The following is a 21,882-nucleotide window of genomic DNA, read 5'->3' on the forward strand; positions in this document are numbered from 1 at the left end:
GGAATTGACATGACGTTTAACGTCCATGCTCAGAACCTGTGAACATCCGGGTTACAATTGGTCTTCAGTAACCCATGCTGACACATGTCAGTGTATCCCAATTGCGTAGATCGATGTTCATGCCATTGATCACTGGATTGTCTGGTCCAGACTCAGTTATTTACAGACCATAGCTATATAGCTGGAATATTGCTGAGTGCGGCGTTAAACAACAAACCAGCCCTGACTTAATTCTCGACTATAGTGCTATTCTGTAGCTCCAGCTGATGACTGAGTGAGCGAGTTAGCAATATTCAAGCAGTATCACGGCAGAGGACATCAGAAATGGGCTCCACACATCGTACCGATGTAGGGAATCGAACCTCGCGTGACGAACGAACGCTTTAATTGGTAGGCCCTGCGCCCTGTTTGCGGTGAGAGTCGGGTTGATGGTACATGTATTCGGGTATTCGGGTGTTCGGCGTGACGAGCGAACGCTTCAACCACTGGACTACCTCACCGCCTACAGCTCCTGACAGACGTATACCATGCACGTCCAACGAAAAATATTTCACTCCTTGATACAATAATAACACAGATTAAGGCTGTGCAATATAACCGGTTTACCGGTATTTACCGGTTCAGTCATGAAAACGATACGTATTGCGATACGTTGATTGAAAACCGGTATTTTGACATGCATTAGGAAATCTTAGTAACACTCCGAAATCTTCTGATATTTCCGTTTTTCACACCGGAAGTCATACGATTGTTGTAAAATGGTGACACCCAACAACGAACAAATACTAGGACAAAGGTGTAAGCATGGCAGCATTTTGGGTTGAAAATGTTCACGGTTTTTATTTTGTCATGATTAAAAGTTGTTATTAAAGCTTAATCAAGCATTGTGAATTTGTTGTGGTTTTGCTTTATAATAAAGCATTAACTCGATTATGAGTCATTTTTTGTTAAAAGAAACTTCATGCAATATATTGCAATACATGTCGCAATATATTATTTCCCATCGCAATAGATCGCAATATGAAAATTCTCTGCAATACTCACCCCTAATACAGATCCATATTAAATCCCCCAAATGGCATGGAGTAATAATCCTATATCTGGTGAGTGAGTGAGTTAAGTTTTACGCCGCTTTTAGCAATATTCCAGCAATATCGCGGCGGGGGACACCAGAAATGCCTATATCTGGTTTAAGGCACTGGATCAGAAATACATTACATCATCATCATCTTCATCATCATTATTACTTACTTGGCGCGTTGGCAAATCCAGGACAGATGGCGTTGCAAGTAAGGAGGGTGAAACATAATCACTACCAACATGGAACCCCCAATGAAAAAAACGTACTCATGAATCTCAAGATCACTTTGATAATGAGAATGATAGTCCGAGGACAACTCCTGTTACATTCGAAAACTGGCCCCGTGTCTTGGTCGTCTCTGCTTCAGATGGCACTCCTTTGAAGCTGAATCCATTTGCGGTGGAAAAGGCAATTCAAGGCATAGCTGGAGATGTTGAAGATGCGAAAAGATTACGCAGTGGCTGTTTGTTAATAAAATGCAAGCGCCACAGACAAGCGGTTAGTCTTCTGTCCATTAAAACTCTAGCAAACGTTCCAGTTGTGGTCTCGCCGCATCGATCCCTCAACAGTTGTAAGGGGTTAGTTCGGGATAGAGGTCGTTTCCTGAGTGATATGACTGAGGACGACATTCTTGAGGAATTAAAAAGCCAAAATGTAATATCAGTCAGACGTTTTACTTCAAAAAGAAATGGTGAGGTCATTAAGACCAATATGTACCTGTTTACGTTTGGTCTTCCAAAAATTCCAGATTCTATAAAAGCAGGATATTGTAAATCAAAGTGGATATGTACATCCCAAATCCACTGAGATGTTACAAATGTCAGCAATATGGCCACGGCTCAAGGACATGTGACAAGCAAGCTGCTTGTTATCGCTGTGGTGGTGAATGTCCTGAGAGTGCTGTCTGTGTTAAAGATCCATATTGTGTGAACTGTGGCGGTAAACATGCCTCTTCATCGAAAGATTGTCCTTCCTGGAGCGTGAGAGTAGAGTCGTTAAATTAAAACGAAAGGAACATTTCACTTCAGGATGCTAAGAAGATTGTTCTAAATGAAGAACAATCTACTCGTAATTCCTACTCTGATACTGTTTCCAGAAGTGTTTCACAGCCTATCCCACAACGTGTTCCTGTTTCATGTGTAGCTGTTGCATGTCAAACAGATTACACATGGACAAACACAGACTGTCAGGAGATGATTCAGCTGTCTCCTAATTCAACAACTGTTGCAACTACTTCTTCACAAACAATCATTTCGGAAGATCAGCCATCATCTCAAAACACACACGCAGAAATAAATGTACAACAATTGTCAACAGGCAAAAGCAAACCAAGGACAGAATTGTCCAAAAAACCTCCAAGTGGCAGGGTGTCAAAAAGATCCAATAACAAGATCCAGTTGTATAATAAATACGGATCCCTTGAAGACATACAGTATATGTGTCTGACAACAATAATCAGAGGACAAATAGCTTGTCGCCCTCAAACAAAGGGCGGGGTAGATCCCCAGTTAATCCCCCGAAAAGATAATGTCTTCGCACATAGTACAGTGGAACTGCAGAGGAAGTGTTTCACAGCCTATCCCACAACGTGTTCCTGTTTCATGTGTAGCTGTTGCATGTCAAACAGATTACACATGGACAAACACAGACTGTCAGGAGATGATTCAGCTGTCTCCTAATTCAACAACTGTTGCAACTACTTCTTCACAAACAATCATTTCGGAAGATCAGCCATCATCTCAAAACACACACGCAGAAATAAATGTACAACAATTGTCAACAGGCAAAAGCAAACCAAGGACAGAATTGTCCAAAAAACCTCCAAGTGGCAGGGTGTCAAAAAGATCCAATAACAAGATCCAGTTGTATAATAAATACGGATCCCTTGAAGACATACAGTATGTGTCTGACAACAATAATCAGAGGACAAAGCTTGTCGCCCTCAAACAAAGGGCGGGGTAGATCCCCAGTTAATCCCCCGAAAAGATAATGTCTTCGCACATAGTACAGTGGAACTGCAGAGGACTCAGAAACAATTTCAACGATTTACAGCTTTTGATTCAAGATTTAAAATCATCAGCACTATGTTTACAAGAAATATAGCTGAAATCCACAGATAAATTCGATTTGAGAAGATCGTTTCCTATCACTGTTTTTCTCCCCCAGGTGATAAAGCTACTGGAGGATCATCTATTCTGGTGAGTCAGGGCACAATTCACAGTCCTATTTCGCTTCATACCCCCCTGCAGGCTGTTGCTGTCCGATTAACACTACACATCGTTTTTAATTTATGTTCAATTTATATCCCGCCATCATCCTCTATACGGCAGTCTGATCTTCTGGCGCTCTATGACCAACTCCCCAAACCTTGCGTTATCATGGGGGATTTCAATGGTCATAACCCACTTTGGGGTAGTAACAACACCAATACAAAAGGAAAGATACTTGAAGATTTCTTATCAGTCAATGATTTACGGACTGTCGTTTATTTTGTTTAAACGTACGGCAAGCCTTAGCATTCAAAATTTTAAACTGATTTAGGTTGTGAACTGTTGGATGGCGGCGGAAATATTTTCCCGCCTTCTTCCTTGCTTTTCTAGCTTGTTTGCAATCAACGTTAAACCATGGTTTACGTATATCCGGTACCACAGAGGACTTTGGAATACACTCATCAGCAATTATGTTTAATTCATCAGAAAATACTTGAATAGGATTAAGTTCATTCATAAATAATTCAGGTTTTAATCTTTCACAACATAAGGCATGAAATAAAGACCAGTCGGCCTTTGTAAAGTTCCACCGTGCTAATGGTGGACCATCAGTGGGGTTTCTGGCTGAGAGAAGAGTGGGGAAATGGTCACTCCAAGAAAGGTCGTCATGGACTGACCATTCAAACTCATAATATACATTGGAATCAACTACAGATAAGTCCAGAGAAGAGTATGAACCAGTTGCAGGATGAAGATATGTGTTTGAACCATCATTAAAAATACCTTATTCTTCACCATTATCTGAATTAAAATAAAATTCTTTTTTTCTTCCCGTTCTTTTAATTTCTGAAAATTTGGTGTGTAGTTGGATGATGAAGAATGTCTCGCTAAAGTTTCGCCTAATTTATTCGCAATTTGACCTTTGTCTGTTATAACATTGTCACCGTCCTTAAGATGCTAGACACTACACTTAGACCCTTTGCCTTTGATTTTCTGTATCATATTCCATACCTTTCAAATAGACATTGGAGTGATATTTGTTATGGTAGTTAGTACCTTGTAAAACAACTAGAAATACATCCCTATCACTATTGTGATCTCTGACAGTAGTTGGCGTAATAAAAGTTTTTTCTGTTCTGTGGTGGTGGTGGTGGAATTGGGTTTAACGTCGTGCTTGAGAATATTTCGCTCATATGACGACATGCGTGTGTATGTGTATGTGCGGCTGCTTGTACTACAGTCCGTTTGAGTCAGAAACGGACTGATGAATTGCAAATTTTATCATTGTACAAAATTGCCACATAAATATAAATAGTACACATGTTTATCATTTACTAATACCCAACAGCATTCTGATATTTGAAAATTTTCCGGACTCACCTAAAAAGTTGTTTAAGAAACTATCATCATTGAAAACGCAAAAGTTGTTATCTGTCGCGGTTGGGTGAAACCGCAGAAACGGAACAGCCACTATCTCGTCGTGCACGGGATACACATGCCTGATGAAAAATGAAGTTGAATGCTGACGTGAAACAGTTGATGATTAAAGTGTACGATTTTTTCTGTGCTGAAGCCGAAAGGGGCAAACCATTTTATGCCATTAATACATTCCGTAAGCGGGCAGCAAAAGCTTTAGGAGTATCAGCAAGGGTACTGACAAATGGTCTTGAACACAAACATTGTGAGGGTGATGCGAAGCAGGTAGGGGTCGTGTCAAAATCACACAAATTAAAACATTTGGACAACTTTCAAAAGATCCTCTATCAACAAGTTCTATTCTGAAAACCAATACATGTCGCTGAAAATTTTAAACAAGCATTTGAAGCAAGAACACAACCTCAGAGTATCAAAGTACACACTCTCGCGACTCTTACACTCTTTCGGGTATCGTTATAAGAAAATTTCGGGGGAGAACAGGTCAGTACTCTGTGAACGCCCTGATATCGTTCGCTTGAGAAATAATTTTCTCAGGGTTATAAAGAAGAAGCGCGAGGAAGGGTTCGAGCCAGTGTACTTGGACGAGATCTGGGTCAATGACTCGCACACTGCCAGCAGTCAGTGGGTACCCGATGGGGCTGATAAGGGATCACGTAGAAAGCTGCCTCTAGGGAAAGGAGAGAGACTAATCATTCTCCATGCTGGTTGCTCCACCAAAGGCTTTCTCCCAGGCTGCGACTTGGTATTCAGGGCAAAGTCCACAGATATCAGAGACTACCATTCCGAGATGAATGGTGCGGTTTTCCTCGATTGGGTTAAAAACAAGTTGGTACCAGCTCTACCAGAGAAGTCTTTTATCGTAATGGACAATGGCCCATACCACAGCGTGTAGGACCCCGACAGTAAATCCCCGACATCGAACAGTCGAAAAGGTGATATGATATCATGGCTCGACAAATTTCAGATCGCACGCCCTTCAAAGGCAACGAAGCCTCAGCTATATGAGATCATAAAACCCCACAAAGGTGAATCTTTCTACAAAGTTGACAGTTGCATAAATATTAAGGGGCACGATATTCTGCGACTTCCACCCTATCACTGTGACCTTAACCCCACTGAAATGATATGGGGTATTGTCGAAGGAAATGTTGCCAGATCAAACACAACTTTTCGATTACGTGACGTAGAGGTTTTGGTTTAGGAATCCCTTAACAAAATCACGCCTGAAACTTGGCAAAACTGTGTCAACAAGGTAGCTAACGTCATTGAACAAGGTTACTGGTCTCGGGATGGCTTACAACAGGCAACTGTGGCACCACCTGTCATCCCTTTAAGTCGTGACTATGACACTACGACAGACGAGGAACCGGGATAGATTTTGAGGTGTCCCCCGCCATGACTGGCTGTTCCGTTTCTGCGGTTTCACCCCGCCGCGACAGGTAACAGCTTTTGCGTATTCAGTGATGATAGTTTCTTTAACAACTTTTTTGGTGAGTCCGGAAAATTTTCAAATACCAGAATGCGGTTGGGTATTAGTAAATAATAAACATGTGTACTATTTATATTTATGTGGCAATTTTGTACAATGATAAAATTTGCAATTCATCAGTCCGTTTCTGACTCAAACGGACTGTAGCCTAGACTGAAGCTGGTTTTATAGTGCTAGCCCACTGAGATACCATGCCGCAGTGAAGCATGAATACCCCACTCAGACACATTATACTGACTCCGAGCCGACCAGTCCTTGTTGTACCCATTAATGCCGAGCGCCAGAAAGGGACCAACAAGTACCATATTTTAACGTCTTTTGGTATGACGCGGTCGGGGATCGAATCCGCAACCTTCCGCACCACGGAGTCGGTCGTTCTGTTCTGTATCCTGTTCATGAATAACAAGATATCGGACACGGAAGAAGTCATTGATAATTATTTGTACTATTTCTATTCCATTATAACTGAATCACGTCAGAGTCTCTTGTGGTCTGCTCATTAAGAGTGAGTGAGTCAGTGTGAGTGAGTTGAGTTTTATGCCGCACTCAGCAATATTCAAGCTATATGGCGGTCTGTAACTAATCGAGTCTGGACCAGACTCTCTAGTGATCAACAGCATGAGCAACGATGTGCGCAATTGGGAACCGATGACATGTGTCAACCAAGTCAGCGAGCCTGACCACCCGATCCCGTTAGTCGCCGCTTTCGACAAGCATAACTCCACCTCACTCACTCCAATGTATGTGCAATAAGCTTATTCGGCACATTACATTGTATGCTGTGAAACAATTAGTTGATCACGAATACACAATGCAGACAATATATACGTTTCCTCAATAGCTTTATAATGTAACACTCCTGATTATTAATAATATTAAACATACAGATCAAGTTCACAAATTGCATTCACACTGAAACAGTACACACGCACTCATCACAATAACCAGATACCATATAATAAAGGTTTATTAATATATGTTCTCTGCAATAACCAAACACGTCAATAAAATCCGCATTCAGGAAACCAGTGTTTACGGCGTCACAAATAGTATATTACCGACAACTGTTCCGTGCACTTGCTCATGACAATACACGTTCAGACAACAGACTACGTTTTGATAACCCATGATAAAATCCTGAGAACTGGGGCCGTATTTATCTGTACTGAAATGCATGGTCACGGCTGTGGCATATGTATTCAAAATCGTCAATTCAAGACAAAGAGCTTTTCAGTAATTCTGTCAAACAATGACGCGTAAATGGTATAACCTGACTACCCGTAAAACCAGAATGAGCCTTCCCTATAACCTGATTAAACTATCGCAGTGATGCACTTGCAAGAGGGATAGACAGACGACTAATTGTAATAGTAGTAAACAAGATGAATTTTGTGAGCAACGCTATACACCAATATACAAGGCTAAAATACCACCTTGTCGGTACAGGAGTAAAATTAAATTTTTGATGATAGATTTCATCTCCGTTACAGTTGAAATGATAAAACGCTTGCATTTTCGAAGTAATATATGTAAATATATACGCAAATGAGGCACGTTGTTTGTACAAGCGAACCGTTAAATACTTGTATTTACATATAGAACAATTTGTATGGGAGAAAGTCGGACAAAGATATCAAAGGTCAGGGCGCTATCTTGCTGAAGGCCTGATTTTGGTGGCACGTTTTGACTGTGGGAGGAATACATCCATTTTGCAGTTATTTCGCCAACACGGTACGTGTTTCGTTAACTATAAGTCTCAGTAATATTTAAGGGGATTCGTGAACCTTCTTTCTGCGAGTGACGAAGGATGGGTGATTTTCCCTGGCACGCTGTTCTTGATTGTCCACGATGCTTCATGTGTGAAGGTGAGGTACATAATTCACGTCCCTTTCAACTTCATTATTTTAATATCAAGACGTGCATGCACGTGAGTGCACCTGTTTTACAAGTCTGTACTTGTGCTGTTGTTATAGTGCTAGCCCCCTCAAACACAGTACAGGGACACAGAGCCGAACAGTCGTTATCTTAGCACCAAAATGGCGGACACCAGGACTGGTAACATCAAGTCCCATTTCTAAAAGTGTATTGGTATGATGCCGCCAGGGATGGAACCACTGACTCATAATTGCTTATTTTTGCTACACCGTTTTTTCGTTTTGTCTACTTTTTCCCCGTGGTCGTAAGAGCTGACAAATGTGATCGGCTGGTTGATATTAGAAGACAGAGAGAGAGAGATAGAGAGAGGAGAGTGAGATAGAGAGAGAGAGAGACGAACACAGACAGAGTGCACCCCCTCCACACACACACTCACTCACACGCACGCACGCACGCACACTCACACGCACACACGCACGCGCAGGCACACACACACACACAGCAAAGGGGTGGGGTGGGGCGTAAGCCAAACCCACTCACTCACTCAAAGTGACACTCCAGCTACAACTATACTGAACAACATTAAAAACGCACCACCCATATAATATGAAATATCCCCTTCAGACTGAAATGTACCCATGATATCTGAGCATCGTCGGTGCATTTTAGTGTGGTGCGTTTCTAATGTTGTTCAGTATATATTCTTAATGGTCTGTAAGTATTGAGGTCAATCCGATCAGTGATATTATAAACAATGCTCCATGATGTCAGCATGTGTGTCAGCCACACAATCATTTAATTGAGTCCGATCATTCGATCCATTTAGTCGTCTCTTTTGACACGCATTGGTTAAAGGAGATTTATTCTAATCTCATGGCACTTAACTAAGAACCGGAGCGGTTATCTTGCAAGTAGCATACTGTTCTTTTCTTCATCCTTTGGTCCGTTGTTTGAAATGAATAAGATGCCAACTCAAAATACTCACACAATACTTGTTTCGTATGCAGAACTTTTGGAGTCATGGAAGGCAAGGTTGCGCTGGTAACCGGGTCAACATCCGGGTTCGGCTTAGGCATAGCCAATCAGCTTGCAGCGAAAGGATGTTCGATAATTCTTACTGGACTAGGTAGTCAAGAGTTGATAGACTCTATTGTCAACGATTTCAAAAGGTGAATAAAAATCTCCAGAATTTACACACAGCATCGCTTAAAAAATTGTATAAATATTATACAAGTTATCAAAATGTCTTTATATATCAAAGTTAACAAAATATCATTATTCAAATTATGAGAAACGTTCATACGAATGTGTAATCATTTCAGATGATGCCACACTCAGCAATATTCCAGCTATATGGCGGCAGTCTGTAAAAAGTCAATTCTGGACCAGATAATCCAGTGATCAACAGCATGAACATAGTTCTACGCAACTGGGAAAAGATGACATGTGTCAGCCAAGTTAGCGAATCTGACTATGCGATCCCGTTACCACAACCATAGGTTGCTGAAAACTAATACTAAGCCAGATCTTCACGGATCTTAAACGGATCTTAAACACTACGCAAAATGCATGAAGGAACATCTGACTGTTTCATACTGCTACTGGTATTCTTTCATTTCATTACACACTAACTATCGCATTATGAGAGAATTACACGGTCCTTTACTTCTTTAAATATAATATTTTTTGATCAGTATATGCAAAGTTTGGCCTCTTTCAGTAAGTACACAAGCAGAGTAGACTTTGTCCCAGTCGATCTCAGGATGGCCGAGTCGGTGCAGGGATTCTGTGATATCATTTTACGACCTCATCTGTGGCAGTCTGTGACGTCTTAGTTAAGGTCATGCTGCCTACACTTCGCCATAAAATATAGAACTACGATGTTATTAAAGTTAACAATTGAAATTCATGTGTAAATACCATTTTCTTATGAAACCAGGAATTGAAATTCAGTGTAACCATAGTTGTTTGTGATGTCTGTTTTCACTTTCACACGAGAAAATTCGGATCGGCTGAAAAATAAGTCATTGTCTGAATAGGTGAATGAGACTCATGTTTCGGTTTGGTGCTTCGGTGAAAGATCAAAGTCGCCGACAGTTCTTTATCAGACGATAATGTACACTTTTGCATTACTTCATCAATTAACTATTATAGTTAAAGCACGAGAACTATAATAGTTCAGGGCAAAAGTGTACTTTATTCCACTATACATCGGGGAAGAGCGAACTGTATTTCTTTTCTAAGATGCCAAATTTAATAATAGCGACGGGGTCGGTGACCTAAATTAACAATCCTCATTAAGGGCTAACTGATGCACTGTTCTATTGACGCTGCAATGCTGCTAAAAGCGGCGTAAAACTAAATTCACTCACTTACTCACAATATCGGTTGACTCGATTAGTGTTCCTTTGTCTCAAGGCCGCTGTCAAGTCTAGTCTGTGTAATGTTAAGGAAATGTATTGAATGTTACCTTATTACCACAGCTACTTTCTTTAGAATATCCCAAATCATATTGCCATCTTGCAGGAACTATCTACAACGCGCCGGTAGAGGAGCTACCTCTTGACAAGTGGAATGACGTCATGGCGGTGTCTGTGACGTCACCCTTTCTCCTCATCAAACACTTCCTCCCGGGAATGAAGAAAAAAGGTGAATATCGTGATAACAGCTTTCCTAAATATGCGGAAGCCTTTTAAAGTATTCATTGAGCCAAATTAATAAATATAAAACTTTTTACTGCCATAAATATATATATTTATGTGCATAATTGAGGATGTAAGGTCGCCTTTGATATAACTAACTTTGTTTCCTCGTTACCGGTCGATTTTGTGTGTCTAAATTGGATGATACCCAGACCACAGTTATTTTTCTTATTGGCTATCTACAGTTACATGCCAGTCCACCATAATTAATATCGGTCGTAGGCTGTTCTCCTGATGCATGCTGACCAACCTGCCTCTTGCCACTAAAAAGCAAAATATTGGCCTTGGTCGACATCTCATTGCTGTATACACTGTCAACAATGGCCACCGGAGGTTTCGAGCCCGAAACACACTAAACAACTATGAACTTGGGGTCAAATCATGGAAGGCTGGTGTCAATACCATGTGCAGATTGTGGACCAATAAATTTTGCAATAAAGTACAATGTCTCACCTTTCATTTAAGCTACCACAAATCGCCCTGAAAAAATTAGCACAGACAGAACAGCCCATTTAAACAAGGCACTATATTCTCCTTTTTCGTTTCCGGGTCAAAGGTAAAAGTAAAGGGGTGTAACTTTGATCTGAGGCCCGATTCGGCCAGAAAACCTGAAAATTAATAGCGTGGATTTTTGTAATCTTACTCCTGGATGTTGCAATGATTCCTACATGTTATGGAGTGTTCGTTTCTGGTAGGGGTGGGTATTGCAGAGAATTTTCATATTGTGATATATTGCGATGCGAAAGCATATATTGAGATATGTATTGCAATATATTGCAAGGAGGTTTTCTCTAACCAGAAACTACGTATAATCGAGTTAATGATTGATTGTAAAGCAAAAAACAGAACAAAATCACTATGCTGGATTAAGCTTGAATAAAAACTTTTAATCGTCCCGCCTGAGAATTTCACTTCAATACACATCACATATCGCTTTACACTTATTAATAGTTCCATCTACCGTGAACTTTTTCAACCCCAAATGCTGCCATACTGAAGTTGTTTCCTAGTATTTGGCACCACAATACATTGTTCGTTGTTGGGGTCGCCATTCAACAACAAACGAATGACTTCCGGTGTGAAAAACGGAAATATCCGAAGATTGCCGAAAGTACGAAGTTTTCCGAATGCATGAATAATAGTAACATAATCAAAGTGGGTAGAGGCCTTCTTAAATAACCGACCTCAACGTGTTCGGGTCAATTCAACGCTTTCTGACTTTAATCTTGTGAGTACCGGTACTCCCCAAGGCTGCGTCCTGTCCCCTGTCCTCTTCACTCTCTATACAAATGACTGTATATCTCATTTATCCATCTGTTTGAATTTCAAATTTGCTGATGATGCCGCTTTGATTGGGTTTATTCGTCAATCGGGTTAGAGTATAGGAAAATATTGATGCGTTTACTTCATGGTGCAAAGACAATTTCCTCTCCCTGAACATAAATCAAACAAATGAAATGATAATTGACTTCCGAAGCGGAAAAAAACAAACTGAAACCTGTTTGTATTGATCGACCGGAAGTAGAAAGAGTAGAAGAGTATAAATATCTGGGTACTATCATTGATAATAAACCTTCATGGAAATCAAATTCACATCGTGTACATAGGATAGCACAACAGAGGCTTTTCTTTCTGCGAAAATTGCGATCACTTAATGTAGACAGGTATAGGATTCGGTTAAGTTGCTGTAAAATCGGTCGAGGGGGTAATCGGGTTTCGTCGAACTTGATCCAATCGTCCATGTACTCGTACGGGTACACGCCCTTTTGAGCAGCAGAGGTCGAGTCGCCTCATTGGTGTATCGATGGGTGATGGCGAAGGTATCGTTGGCCTTGACCAAACTGTCGAGCGACGACACTGAGCACTATCGATAAATCTCAGACCGTTGAGCGAGAAGGAGATATATTTCTCCATGTTTGTTTGGGATGCATTTGATATCGCCATCGACCTTCGAGATGGCCTACATGATCAAGTGAGCATCGTACCCTCTCAAATTGGGGAAGACCACGGGATTTTGATTTTGGGGGATCGATTCTAAGTTTTAAGTTGCACGCGTTGTGAGCGACACCTCGGTATCGACCGGTGATGTGACAATGATCTCTCACCGATCCGACAAGCTTCCCCGATGTTTCTCTCTTCGCGTTGTAAAACGTGAGAAACGTTTTGGCCGCGCCAGGACCTCGGTAAATCACCGGTGGTTCAGTTTTTCCCGAACCCGCAGGCTTGGTGTTCTTGCGTTTTGTACGTGAAACTTTTTTCCAGGGATGGCGCGACGGTGTTCACCTGTTTGATGAGAGCTTCGAAGTCGGCGTAGATGACGTAGGGCACAGGCATTTGATGTTTGTGGTTGATGAATTTTAAGATGTTTTAATTTTCTTGAGGAATATCGATTCTGATCGTCGTCTCTCCCACGCCTCGGCAATCCTCACGGTGCGATTCTAATAAATCAGCGCTAGAATACCCATGCAGGCACCATTCGCAGAAATGTTTCTTTCTGGCGTGTTTGGATTGGTCGTACAACAATCGGCTCAGGCTTTTAATCGCCGTGTAGTGATACTGGTCGCCTTTTCAACGAGGAATAAATTGATTCTGCGCACGGTTTTATCACTCACAGAGCTTATCCTGTGCACGATGGTTTTGTCGCCTTCGTGGCCGAACACGTTGACAGCCGTCTTGTTTTGTTTTCGAATCTGGTCCAACGCGGATGCTTCTAGCGTGGGATAGCTGGAACGCCTGCACGGATTGCCCGTCGGTTCGTGCTATGACCGCCACCACCGCGCAATAATTATTACTGACTGACTGAGTTTAGTTTTACGCCGCTTTTAGCAATATTCCAGCAATATCACGGCGGGGACACCAGAAATGGGCTTAACACATTGTGCCCATGGCAATAATTATTAACATCATCGCCTTTGGTTTCGGGGTTAACGAGGGCCTTTTATCTCTGAAATGCTTGGGCACCGGTATGTAATCCACCTCTGAGCGGCATGTAGTTCGGTATGTCGAGATAAACGGTGTTGATTTTGTCTACCACCCATCCAGAGCCCATGTGGACTTCCTGTTTGCCTCTGAAATAGGGCATGATGGACTCGGTACTGCCGTCCGACAGAGGTTTTGGAGCGACATTTTAAAGGGTATTTGATGCATTTCAAATCGTTTAATTAATTCTTCGCGAAGATTATTGTCGATTAAGGGTTTGATTTTATCGGTATCGATATTAGAATCGACCACCATTTTCCAACCTCGGAGATACTTACCCACCGCATGGTCCATCGGCACGAATCTCAACTCAACCGACTCGGTGTCTTCAAGGAGTTCGATCAGCTCGGCTTTTCTCATGCGAGAATAACCAGTCAATCAACGTTCTTTAGCTCGACCTTTCAGCTCTCGTACATTTGGGGGCTTGTCATAGTTCATGTCGAGCAAGGTGAGCAATTCGGCTTTCCTCATGCGAGAATAACCAATCACACTACGCTTCTTAGCCAACCCTGTCCTTTGTTGACAGGGTTTTATATATATTACCTGTATGTATTATACATTTAGACCTAGTTTTAGTCACGATATGGCTGAAATATTGCCGATGTGACTTTAAATTTTAACTCACTCACTCTTATCCAACGCTTTCAGTTCCCCGACGGTAGACATGGTTGAATACCATATGAAAGCTGTTTCGCTAATTGATTGTATACTATATGAATTTGTTTTACACGTTAATCTTCCTGAGCCTCCTACATTCACTGATAAAATCTGTCTGCCTTTTGATGGGTTTCATTCTTGCTTTGTCAGCCCCATGTGCTTTACACAAGCCATAATGACCTTTGACTCTTATGCCGCATATTTTGCACTGTAATTGACATGACCTCTTCTCGCGCATTGGGCATGTATGTGACAATATTCAGTCATACCGCGTTTTCAGTATTGCATGGGCTTGCCCAGCAATACCCACTTACAACCATAAGTTCCAAAGGGCCACATGTTGTATAGCTTATGAAAGTCAAATGTCTAAATGAATGTTACTGCTTGCGGATGGGATATACCTTGGCATGTCAAGGTCTAGTCAGTGGTTGCTGAAAATATGATAGACACTTTGCGAGTTTAACTATATACTGAGTCAAACTAGAAACTTCACAAAATGTAATTTGAAAAATAATGAATAATTTTTCTCTGATGATACATCTATGTATCCGAAATGGGATCCCTATCTTTCGACTCTAGAAAAACGTTAGCAAAACCCACTCAAGCCCATCCATTCGTCGTGCAAATGACGTTCGTGCCAAATCAGGTTTTGCACGTGCAGTCGATCACGTGATCTTCGCATCGAAGTTTTCTTCATATGCACGTGTTTACATTGGCCTCAAGAATTGAAAAACACTTTTAAACCACAGTTCTAACGGTACTTGAAATGCCAAGAATGTCAAATGTGCAACGTGAACGTGCCGTTGGCATGTTGCAAGCAGGAAGATCAGTTATTGACGTCGCAAGACTAATGGGATGCAGCCGTCGTTCTGTGTATGACTTGCGAGGTCGTCTACAACAAACAGGCACCACTTCTGATCGCCTAAGGTCGGGTCGTCCACGTGTGACGTCACGAGCAGAAGACAGTCAAATCGTCCTACGTCACCTACGTGACAGATTTCTGCCGGCTACACGAACCAGGGCTGAGATGTTTAGAGGTCGACTGTCCTCACAGACCATTCAAAATCGGTTGCGGGCTGCCTATCTCCATTCTCGACGTCCATATCGTGGGCCAATATTGACGCCGTTTCATCAACGTCAATGTCTGCTGTGGGCCCAACGTCACCTCCGATGGACCCAGAGAGACTGGAATCGAGTCGTCTTTAGCGATGAATCCAGGTTTACCCTCAGATTCGCGGACGGCAGGCATAGAGTCTGGAGACGACGTCGTGAACGGTATGCCCAATGTTGTGTACAGGAAGTCGACAGATTCGGGGGCGAAAGTTGAATGGTGTGGGGTGCTTTCTGTGGGAACAACCGTTCCCGACTTCTGGTCATCCGTGGAAACCTCACAGCTGCTGCTTACCGTGCTCATTCCTGAACTTGTTCCTTTCATGGCCGCTCCTGGCCCAGGTCTACAGTTCCAGCATGATAATGCTCGGCCGCATACCGCGATGTTGACACGAAATTTCCTTCAAAACGCTGGAATCAACGTCATGGACTGGCCATCGAGGTCCCCTGACCTTAATCCAATAGAGCACGTTTGGGATGCACTTGGGTGAAGGCTTCGTGGTCTAAGGAACCAACCTCAGAATTTGCAGGAACTTGGCGCTGCCTTGAAGAGCAATGGCGCAGAATTCCCAACCGCGTGTTCACAAGCATCAGGCAGTCGATGAGGAGACGGTGTTTGGCAGTGGTGAATGCGCGGTGCGGCCATACGATATTGAACTGAGAAATTTCGCATTTTTATTCTTGTGACTTGACATTCTGTATACCAATGTTTTGGAACGGCGGTGTAGCCTAATGAAACTGATTCTGGCACTGTCAGTGTATCGAGTATATCACACAGATATCAGCAATGAAATAATAACAATTTAACCATCTTATCATCTCTTGTTCTTTAAAAGTGCCCTGAAGAAAAATGTGAAGTTTCTTTTTGACTAAGTATAGGCTAGGCTAGCGAACACGGCTATACATCGAATGATGTCTCTGCTCGAAAATGACTAGGCGCTGGGAGCGGAATTACGTAGAAATAAGCCTATAATGTACCCTGTAATAGAACCATCATTATATAACTACTTGGTTAGAATTGATCTTCGGCAACCAATGCTTGTCAAGAGCCGACTCCCAACTGCGCAGATTGATTCTCATGCTGTGGATGACTGGATTGTCTGGACCAGACTCGATTATTTACATACCGCCGCCATGTTGCTGGAATATCGCTGACTCAACTCACTTTAGTTCAACATTATAATTTGGCTCTAGGGTTCTTTAAGCTGAACGTTCACAAAAATCTTGTACTTTTAATTGTACTGCGCATGCGTAAGAGGGATTGGTTACGACATTGATTCACTGTCGCTTCCGATTCGTCCAGACCTGTGCGATTGATATCCACCCAAAGGGGTCAAGTCTGGGGTAACTGGACATTTCTGTATGTAGATTCAACAAAAGATGTTTGGGTTTTTGCAATATATATATCAGTTATCGTTCCCGTGATGTTGCAGGTTGGGGACGCATCATCAACATGTCGTCACAGATGGGGGTCATCAGTCTGGCTGGTCGCTCGGCGTACTGCGCCTCGAGATCGGGACTAATCGGTCTTTCTCGGGTATTTCCGTGTTTTGTGATCACCTTATCACCGATTTGTAATTAGAAATTGAACTGAAAATTCGCTACCACGTTTGCATGACATTACACTCAAGGCTTTGTGGTGCTTTGTTTTTCAAAACTTTTTTTATATAATCATTCGTTACCCGTTGTCTTTCTGAAGATAAAAAAGGTCGGTGGTGTAGCCTAGTGGTTAAAGCGTTCGCTCATCACGCCGAAGACCTGATTGACCACATGGGTACAATGTGCGAAGCCCATTTCTCGTGTCCCCAGCCGTGATATTGCTTGAGTATTGGTAAAAGCGGCGTAAAACTAAACTCACTCACTCCCCCAAGTGGTTAGTGTACAAGTTTGAGGGCGGGTGAGGATTATGTCCACGAGCAACATTTTATCTTGTGCCTGCGACTTTCACCAAACTGTGTCTACGACGACTTGTCAGTTTGTGCCTTACCCCTGATCAGCGTTCGAAATAGCTGCCAAATGCTAAAGTGGAACACTTTTTATGGATAGACAACTTCTCTGTTGCAGTAGTAGTTGCGACGTTTCGGTGTAGATCCTGACACCGTTATCAAGCAAATGATACACAACATTTGCACAAGGAGAAATATATACATGGCGGGTATTGGTTTATACAATAGAAGAGGTTGATGTACGGTGTGTTGACATGAGACTTGTTGTGCCAGTAGACAAAGGGTGGGTTATTCTTGATTAGGCTTGATTAGTTGATCGTAAGCCGTGGGGATGTAATAACCTTGATCTCTGTTGATTGCCGGGTTGAGTCGTTTGATGTTGATGACTGTGTTAGGATCTACACCGAAACGTCGCAACTACTACTGCAACAAAGACGTTGTCTATCCATAAAAAGTGTTCCACTTCATCATACCAGCTTCTAAATGCCACTTAAGGAAATGCCAAATGCTAGCTGATTGTGAATCGGGCCAGCAACATATTGTTAAAGCTATCCCGACTAGCCAGCAGAAAAGTTCAGATAATTTGTTCTTGATTTAATGCACATGAATATGATGTAGTCAATTATTAAGGTGTTAAAAGTCCGTCCGCAAAAGCTTCATGATATTGTCACACGAAGATCTATATACAAAAAAAAATGTTAATAGCGTTGCGCAACAGATAGGAAGCATTACAATACAAATGTAACGTTTATATGGTTTAAAAGGGGCGAGAATAACTTACCATCTTCAATTACCAACGTCAAACCAATTCTGCAACCAAATTACTTAACAAGTGGTTATAAACACCATCCCTCTCACCCATATATACTGACTGTGTTAATAGTGCGTAGCTCTGGAGGCAGCTCCTTATGGAATTACATGCAACGCCATCTGTCCTGGCTTTGCCAACGCGCCAAGTAAGTAATAGTGATGATGATGTAATGTATTTCTGATCCAGTGCCTTAAACCAGATAAAGGCATTTCTGGTGTCCCCCGCCGTGATATTGCTGGAATATTGCTAAAAGCGGCGTAAAACTTAACTCACTCACTCACCAGATATAGGATTATAACTCCCTGTCATTTGGGGGATTTAACCTGGATCAGTATTAGGGGTGAGTATTGCAGAGAATTTTCATATTGCGATCTATTGCGATGCGAAATAATATATTGCGATATGTATTGCAATATATTGCATGAAGTTTCTTTTAACAAAAAATGACTCATAATCGAGTTAATGCTTTATTATAAAGCAAAACCACAACAAATTCACAATGCTTGATTAAGCTTTAATAACAACTTTTAATCATGACAAAATAAAAACCGTGAACATTTTCAACCCAAAATGCTGCCATGCTTACACCTTTGTCCTAGTATTTGTTCGTTGTTGGGTGTCACCATTTTACAACAATCGTATGACTTCCGGTGTGAAAAACGGAAATATCAGAAGATTTCGGAGTGTTACTAAGATTTCCTAATGCATGTCAAAATACCGGTTTTCAATCAACGTATCGCAATACGTATCGTTTTCATGACTGAACCGGTAAATACCGGTAAACCGGTTATATTGCACAGCCTTAATCTGTGTTATTATTGTATCAAGGAGTGAAATATTTTTCGTTGGACGTACATCTGGAGCTGTAGGCGGTGAGGTAGTCCAGTGGTTGGGCGGTGAGATAGTTCAGTGGTTGAAGCCACGCCGAACACCCGAATACATGTACCATCAACCCGACTCTCACCGCAAACAGGGCGCAGGGCCTACTAATTAAAGCGTTCGTTCGTCACGCCGGGTTCGATTCCCTACATGGGTACGATGTGTGGAGCCCATTTCTGATGTCCTCTGCCGTGATACTGCTTGAATATTGCTAACTCGCTCACTCAGTCATCAGCTGGAGCTACAGAATAGCACTATAGTCGAGAATTAAGTCAGGGCTGGTTTGTTGTTTAACGCCGCACTCACCAATATTCCAGCTATATAGCTATGGTCTGTAAATAATTGAGTCTGGACCAGACAAACCAGTGATCAGTGGCATGAGCATCGATCTACGCAATTGGGATTCAATGACATGTGTCAACTAAGTCAGCATGGGTTACTGAAGACCAATTGTAACCCGGTTGTTCACAGGTTCTGAGCATGGACGGTAGACGTCATGTCAATTCTGTTTAATGGTATAGCTTTGATTAGATGCATGTTTGTTTTGTTTCAGTGAGCCACGGGCTGATAAGGGATTACGCTAACAAGAATAATCTAACGTTTGACGAAGCAATGGTATGTCTTAAAATGTCGCCAGCAAAGGAGCTTTGCTGCATGACTCTTTCTCTCTCTCCTCCATCCCTCTATCTCTCTCTCCTCTCCCTCCCCTCTTTCTCCCCTGTATCTCTCTATCTCTCTCTCTCTCTCCCTCTCTCTCCTCTCTCTCCCTCTCCCTCTCTCCTCCTCTCTCTCTCTGTCCCCTCTCTCCCTCTCTCTCCCTCTCTCTCCCACTCTCTCTCCCTCTCTGTCCCCTCTCCCGTCTTTCTCTCTCCACCCTCTCTCTCCTCTCTCTGTAGGTATTTCCTATATATTATAACAACTAAGATTGTAAACAGATCTACGTTACCATTTCAGCAAGTATTTGTAGAGAAGAACAACCCAACCAAGAAACCGGTGGAAATTAATGAGGTACGTCTGTTTACTGATCATATCTCCACACGGTGTATTATGTTACTGGCCTCGACTATGTCTATGTTCAAGATCACGATCTTGCCTCTGCTTTTCCGATCTTAGCCTTCGCCCAAGAACCGGGTTCAATTCCCACATGGGCACAATGGGTGAAGCCCATTTCTGGTGTCCCCGCCGTAATATTGCTGGAATATTGGTTAAAGCAGCGTAAAGCTAAAACTCACTCATTCATTATTTCAAGTTGTGATAATGATATAACAACAGTCAAGGGGGACAACTTAACCAGGCTTTATTTGTATCACCTTACAACTTCAGTGTAAGGGGAGATAATTCCTTACACCTGTTTTCACAAATTATTTAAAAGTTCCATGTATTTTGTTTATACAATGACACTAACAATGACATTAAGATGACATTGAGTGACATCTTTTCAGTTTCAGCTTGTTAAGTCCTAAGTAATATCACGACTTAAAGTGAGTTTAGTTTTACGCCGCACTCATCATTATTTTCCAGCTATATGGCGGCGGGTTGTAAATAATCGTGTCTGGACCTGACAATCCAGTGATCAATATCATGAGCATCGATCTGGAGTACGATGACATGTGTGTCAGCGACCCTGACCTACCCGATCCGTCGGCTCTTACGACAAGCATGGGTTACTGAAGATCAATCCTAACCCGGATCTTCACGGGTATCACGACTTGAATGCCCATACGGCATCTACCCTGTGAAGTGCCTCGTGGATGTAGAACTGCAACATCCCATGCTTGCCATTGGGCAGACAAACCAGTGGTTGATGTTATGAGCAGCGTCACTGTGGTTTGGGCGCGATGACGCGCTATCAGGCGAGTCACAACCCCCGACCCCTGATTCAGTAGTGGCACCACTTATACCAAGCAATATAGGGTGCTGGGGATCGAACCCGGACCCAACGGGACACAGTGGTTTTATTGAATGTCTAGGCCTGCACTGGAATTAAGTGAGTGAGTGTGGTTTTACGTCGCTTTCAGCAATATTCCAGCAATATCACGGCGGGGAACGCCAGACATGGGCTTCGCACATTGTATCCAAGTGGGGAATCGAACCTGGCTTTAGGCGTGACAAGCCAACGCTTTAACCACAAGGCTGCCCCACCGCCCACATTGGATATGAGTACCACTTAGTTGAGTTTTGCCGTTTTGAAGCTGTAGTCTTGAGTTGATAGATCGCCGGGTTTTCTTTCAGATATGTGGTCTAGTGGAGTTCCTCTGCTCTTCTTCAGCTTGCAACATGACCGGTGCACCCATCCTCGTTGATGCAGGGTTTACGTCACAGTGACAACGATGACGCGAACCCTTGCCAGCGAGGAATATTTTCAGTTAGATATTCCTGGGCAACCAATGCCTTTAGAAAGAAACAGTTTCGAGAGGTGAAACGCCTGTTTGCTCTGAACAGTCGCAATGCCTTCTTCTGTCATTATTGTTCATTAAGAGTACGGGTCATTGGGGTTCCATTGTATCTAGATACCAAGTACACCACTAGGAAGGTTGTTCGAATCCCCGTAGGTGTCACACCAAAGATGTTTAACGATGGCACTTGTCGTTGCCTTGCCTAGAACTAGAAGACTAGTCGGCTCGGGGTAAGTATAATGTTTGTTGAGTATCTCAGTGAGGGAATGTATAGTTTAGTTAGTATAGTAGTATAGTTTTAACGTTGGTT

At 42.3% G+C, this 21,882-nt stretch overlaps 1 protein-coding gene across 1 annotated transcript; it reads left to right on the forward strand.

Moving 5' to 3' along the window:
* Window positions 1-7,745: 7,745 nt before the first annotated feature.
* Window positions 7,746-21,535, forward strand: LOC124260459 (D-beta-hydroxybutyrate dehydrogenase-like). Its single transcript, XM_046694784.1, has 10 exons — window positions 7,746-7,948; window positions 9,100-9,261; window positions 9,813-9,880; window positions 10,494-10,526; window positions 10,619-10,741; window positions 16,974-17,077; window positions 18,370-18,442; window positions 19,730-19,791; window positions 20,131-20,184; window positions 21,409-21,535. Exons 2-10 carry the CDS (start codon window positions 9,113-9,115, stop codon window positions 21,499-21,501), a joined length of 759 nt encoding a protein of 252 aa, XP_046550740.1. The 5' UTR covers window positions 7,746-7,948; window positions 9,100-9,112; the 3' UTR covers window positions 21,502-21,535.
* The last annotated feature ends 347 nt before the right edge of the window (window positions 21,536-21,882 follow it).

This window comes from Haliotis rubra, unplaced genomic scaffold (assembly GCF_003918875.1).
Source record: "Haliotis rubra isolate DU_JTF1 unplaced genomic scaffold, ASM391887v1 Scf764, whole genome shotgun sequence".
Taxonomy (NCBI): Eukaryota; Metazoa; Mollusca; class Gastropoda; order Lepetellida; family Haliotidae; genus Haliotis; species Haliotis rubra.

What these genes read in the sequence shown, in the direction of transcription:
- LOC124260459 (XM_046694784.1), top strand. Translation starts at nt 9,113, where the DNA reads ATGGAAGGCAAGGTTGCGCTGGTAACCGGGTCAACATCCGGGTTCGGC. An exon ending in TGGCTTTGCCAACGCGCCAA is followed by an intron (nt 18,443 to 19,729) that starts GTAAGTAATAGT and finishes GTTTTGTTTCAG; the next exon opens with TGAGCCACGGGCTGATAAGG. An exon ending in TAACGTTTGACGAAGCAATG is followed by an intron (nt 19,792 to 20,130) that starts GTATGTCTTAAA and finishes TTACCATTTCAG; the next exon opens with CAAGTATTTGTAGAGAAGAA.